We start from the raw sequence: 4,733 nt of genomic DNA, 5'->3' as shown, positions 1-4,733 counted from the left end.
AGTATGTTTATTTGTTTACTTATGTGTTTACTTATATGTCCTGTTTACTGGTCTAGTGTTAAATGAGATACGAGTTTTCAATTTAATCTTAAGCTGATGAAGCATCTACATAAAATGTACCACTGTTCATTACTCAACAATAAATTGATGTGTGTTACACAATGCCCACTCCAACAAGAGGACTTGATCGATCTGCAAATACAAGTAAGCTAACCATGGAATTAAGAAGCATTAAGTGAGTCATGTTGTGTTAATGCACTACTGGTATTTGTCACATATTCTGCATTACTGCATTACAAACTTGTTGTTCTATTTTGCATTTTTTTGAATTGAATGTAATAGGAATGATTCATTCTAGCCCTGTTTCAGTGTTTGGTGTGTTTTTGTAGCCTTTGCACACAGGGTTAGCTATCACAGCAAAACTGCAAAATAATAGCAGTAGATGGGTTGCAGCATGGGCGATAAGATAAGACTACAAAATCCTCACCATTCAAAATTGGGGGGTAGAACCTTCAGGGTGTGAGTACCTCCAGTTTCATGGGGTAGGTGTAACTTTCAGGGTTTAGAGGGTGCCAATACACGTAAGCAGCCATGGAATTAAAATATGTTTCAGACAGCAACCATTTATCTTTTGTGTCTGCGCATTTACCAACATTTCAGATTTGCTCATCAAATTGGATCAAATCCTTGAAAATCAAGGAGAGATGCTGCAGCTCCTACGGAGTATACATACAGCAGCAGGTGCTGGTGCGGTAGCTGAGGCAGATGTCCTCAGAAAGCCTTGCAAGACAAAGGAAGAGCTGGTGGACCTCTGCCTGGAGCTGTAGTCGGAGGAGAGAAGAACAAAAATGGTACGATTCCTCCTTCCCCTCCAAAATGTTTTTCATTACCATATTAATGTTTGTGTCAGTGAGGAGCCAGAATGATATAATTGCCTTTACACCTTTTTTTTGTTTGTTTTTTATTTAAATTGTAGATGCATTACCTAAGGGCCCTTGGGGGGAGATCCATGGGTGCAGCTGTCCGCATGATGATGAGAAAAATTGGCACCAATGATCTGTGGTCAGGCTACTCGCTCAAAGGAAGAAAGGACAAGGAGACAAGGAGAAAGGACAAGATCTCAATATATGCCAAATCATCATCAGTAAGTGTAAGGGGGGTTCCAACTAATATGCTGCCCTGGAGTTGCCCAGCCAACCTTCTAGTTTTTCCCTGGTTTACTGTGGAACATTTTCTGTGCCACAATCCAACAATAAATTATCACATCGATCAATAAATTTGTAATTGTGAAACAAATGACCACAACAAATAATGAATGCTCACATCTTCAAATAACAAATATTCACATCAAATAATGAAAGCCAACCATCAAATAACAATCCAGCAAACAATTTTTGGTTCCAGGAATGTTTTTCTAACGTTAGGAAGACTGGTTAGGACAGTGGTTCTCAAAGTGGGGTCCGCGGACCCCCGGGGGTCCGTGGCACTCTGCCAGGGGGTCCGTGAAAAGTTTTCAGATTCATTCATTTAAATTATCATGATATAATTTTTTTTAATTTTTTTTTTTTTTACAAAAGGCTTCATAGTTCAACAAATAATATTTTATTTTTTAAATCTAAAATAGTTCATAGATTACGTTCTAATCTAACAAATCTCTAAATTTAAAAGTCAAGCGCGTCACCCGTTACCGTGGAAACAACAATAACTGGTATGTCAGTCAGAGAGCTCCGCTAGCATGCTACAAGATGGACAGATTTTTAAAACGACCGGTTACTACAAATGAAGTAAATGAAAAACAAAAAACAAAAGTAAGCAATATGGATTTATTGAAGTGGAAGGGAGACCGAAATGTCTTATATGCCTGCAGTGTCTTGCCAATGAGGCGATGAAGCCTGCCAAATTGAAGAGGCACCTCGAGACCAAGCATCCAGATTATGTTAAAAAAGACTGGGCTTTTTTTGAGAGGAAGGGCGAGGACTACCGCCAGCAACAACAACGGATGGTTAGTGTTACGTCTGTTTCTGCTAAGCCCCACACGATAGGGGAGGAACTGCTGCTCCCTGCAGCGGTGGACCTGTGTGAGGTGATGGTGGGGAAAGATGCGGCTGCCAAATTGAGAAGTGTACCTCTGTCAAATGACACCATCAGACGACGAATTGAGGACATGTCTAATGATATCAAGTCACAACTGCTGGAAAGACTGAGAGTGTCTAAATTTGCGGTTCAATTGGATGAGTCCACTGATGTGTCCGGCTCGGCGCAGCTCATCGCGCTGGTTCGCTACCCGTGGGAAGGAAGGATTCAGGAAGATTTTTTATTTTGTCAAGAGTTGACGGGGCGAGCAACAGGTGAGGAGATTTTCAATGTTATAGATATGTTCATGGAGACTGGCAATGTGAGTTGGGAGAATTGCATTGCAATTTGCACGGATGGGGCAGCTGCCATGACTGGACGCAAGAGTGGGGTGGTTGCTCGTGCCAAGGAGCGCAATCCAATGATGATAGCTACCCACTGCATGCTGCACAGGCAGGCTCTGGCGTCAAAATCATTGAGTCCTGAGCTACACTCTGTTCTCAGCACGGTGGTATCTGTGGTCAACCACATCAAATGTAAGCCACTGCAGTCCTGTTTATTCGGCCAGCTCTGCAGGGAGATGGGCGCAGGACAGGACACCCTGCTGTTCCATTCAGAGGTGCGTTGGCTCTCCCGTGGAAAAGTGCTACAGCGGGTGTACGAACTGCGCTCGGAGCTGTGTGAATTCATCCAGAATGACAAGCCAACCACTGCAGCGCTCTTCTCGGACCCCGAATGGATCGCACAGCTCGCCTACCTCGCAGATGTGTTCAACTTATTGAACGATCTCAGTTTGTCCGTTCAAGGCAGATATGCCTCTATCCTGGAAGTAAGCGACAAAATCAAGGCATTCCGTGCCAAAACAGCGATCTGGAGAAGGCGGGTGCAAAATGGCATTACAGACATGTTCCCCCAACTCACAGAGTTTTTGGACACAAACCAAATACCAGCTGAGATTGTGAAAAATACAATCGGTTCGCACCTTGCCTCCCTTGGTGACTATTTCAATGACTATTTCACTGACGTTGACACCGATGCCTGGGACTGGGTGCGCGACCCCTTCGTTGCCCATACATCGGCGCGGGGTCTCAGTGGAAAAGCAGAGGAGGAGCTGCTGGACCTGGCATGCGACGGGACACTGAGAATCCGGCCAATTCGGCCAAGGAGTGCATGTGGACTTTTGGCCTTCAGTTGAACAGGAGTATCCGGAACTCGCTGCTGTTGCCATGCAGGTGTTGCTCCCCTTTCCAACCACATACCTGTGCGAGTCATCATACTCAGCGCTGACCTCCATGAAGACCAAGTACAGGGCTCGGATGGAAGTGGAGAACGACCTACGTGTCTGCCTCTCATCTACTTCTCCAAGGATGGAGAAGTTGTGCAGCGAGAGACGGGCCCATATCTCACATTAATGGTAAGAGCGCGCTATCTCTCTCTCTGTCTCTTTCTCTCTGTCTGTCTGTCTTTCTCTCTGTCTGTCTCTCTTTCTCTCTCTCGCTCTCTCTCTCTCTGTGTGTGTGTGTGAAAAAAATAGTAATTTAGTAATTTCCTACATTTCTACACCACCTAGCCTAACCTCTTTGGATTTAGTCAAGAAACAGCAACCCTGTATAATGTTGACCAAAACTGTAAAATTATGTTATGTTACTAAAAACGTATTATTGGGAATCGCGAGAAGTTTAAGAGCACAGAGGCACAGAGCGTCCCCGTAACCATAGTAACTCACTCACTCCTGCCTGCATGCGCACGGCGCGAGAGGAGAGGGAGAGACAGAAGAGCCGCTGACTGAGATTACTCTGAGCAGCATACATGGGAATAAATTACAATATAATAGATTTGTGTATATTTCTAGCTATTCAGATGGTCTGAATAACTCACTGCTGCACGGTGCTGCTGTTGTGCAATGCGCAGCAGTGTCCTCTTTTCCTGCCGTGACATTATCAGTTATGAATTTGTTTTTCACTACGCGAGAAAATGGACTTGTGGCCTGAGAGTGTGTGAAAAATGTCAATTGCGTGAGAGTTGGCAGCCCTGTGAACTCGCTTGACATTATTATGTATGAAACTGCCAATCAGATTTATTTACTTATTAATCGAAGGTGCCGGAACGCTGTTCCGGATCGTTCTGGCCCACTTTAACCCCTGTGTGTGTGTGTGTGTGTGTGTGTGTGGCTATGTGTGTGAGCAACAGAGATGTCAGATATGTTGCATTTATTGATTTAGTTTTATATGTGTGTCTTCACTTGCAGAGAGAAGCAATCAGCTTCATGGACTGCCTTGCATCACTCCAATAGTGTCCAGTGCTGGTTTGGGATTGTAGCAATGTTGCAGTTGTTTTGCAATTTACTTGATACATATGTTGCAATGCAGGCATGTGTTCAATTTGTTATAGCCTGCATTTATTTTGTGATTAGACTTTTATAAATCATTTCATTTGAACTAAGAGTGAAACACTTTGATGTGTGTGTGTGTGTGTTCTGAAATGCACTTCAAATTAGCACTTTTCTCTTGATTTCCCTATATTTTGTTTAGGTACAGTGTTACTTGCAGCTAACTGATTGATTGTTTTCTTTCTGATTGATTCTGTATTCTGTGTTGAGATGGTGCAAATATTTTTAATACATATCTAATATCTTTCTAATACATTTCTCTTGTGTTGTT

The 4,733-nt window shown here is 43.3% G+C and overlaps 1 protein-coding gene across 1 annotated transcript; it reads left to right on the top strand.

Moving 5' to 3' along the window:
* The first annotated feature begins 1,885 nt into the window (after window positions 1-1,885).
* Window positions 1,886-3,268, top strand: LOC139647699 (zinc finger BED domain-containing protein 5-like). The gene has a single exon (XM_071523650.1). The coding sequence runs from the start codon at window positions 1,886-1,888 to the stop codon at window positions 3,266-3,268; it is 1,383 nt and encodes a 460-aa protein (XP_071379751.1).
* The last annotated feature ends 1,465 nt before the right edge of the window (window positions 3,269-4,733 follow it).

The sequence above is a fragment of the Centroberyx affinis genome, unplaced genomic scaffold, assembly GCF_046629955.1.
Source record: "Centroberyx affinis isolate AG114_WGS23_722 - 3 ecotype Tasmania unplaced genomic scaffold, CSIRO-AGI_Caff_v1 ptg001100l_1, whole genome shotgun sequence".
In the NCBI taxonomy this organism is placed as follows: Eukaryota; Metazoa; Chordata; class Actinopteri; order Beryciformes; family Berycidae; genus Centroberyx; species Centroberyx affinis.
Note: the sequence above shows the minus strand (reverse complement) of the source record. Positions and strands in the feature narration are given on the sequence as shown.

Excerpts from the sequence above, each read along its gene's own strand:
- LOC139647699 (XM_071523650.1), top strand. The coding sequence starts at position 1,886 with ATGAAGCCTGCCAAATTGAAGAGGCACCTCGAGACCAAGCATCCAGAT.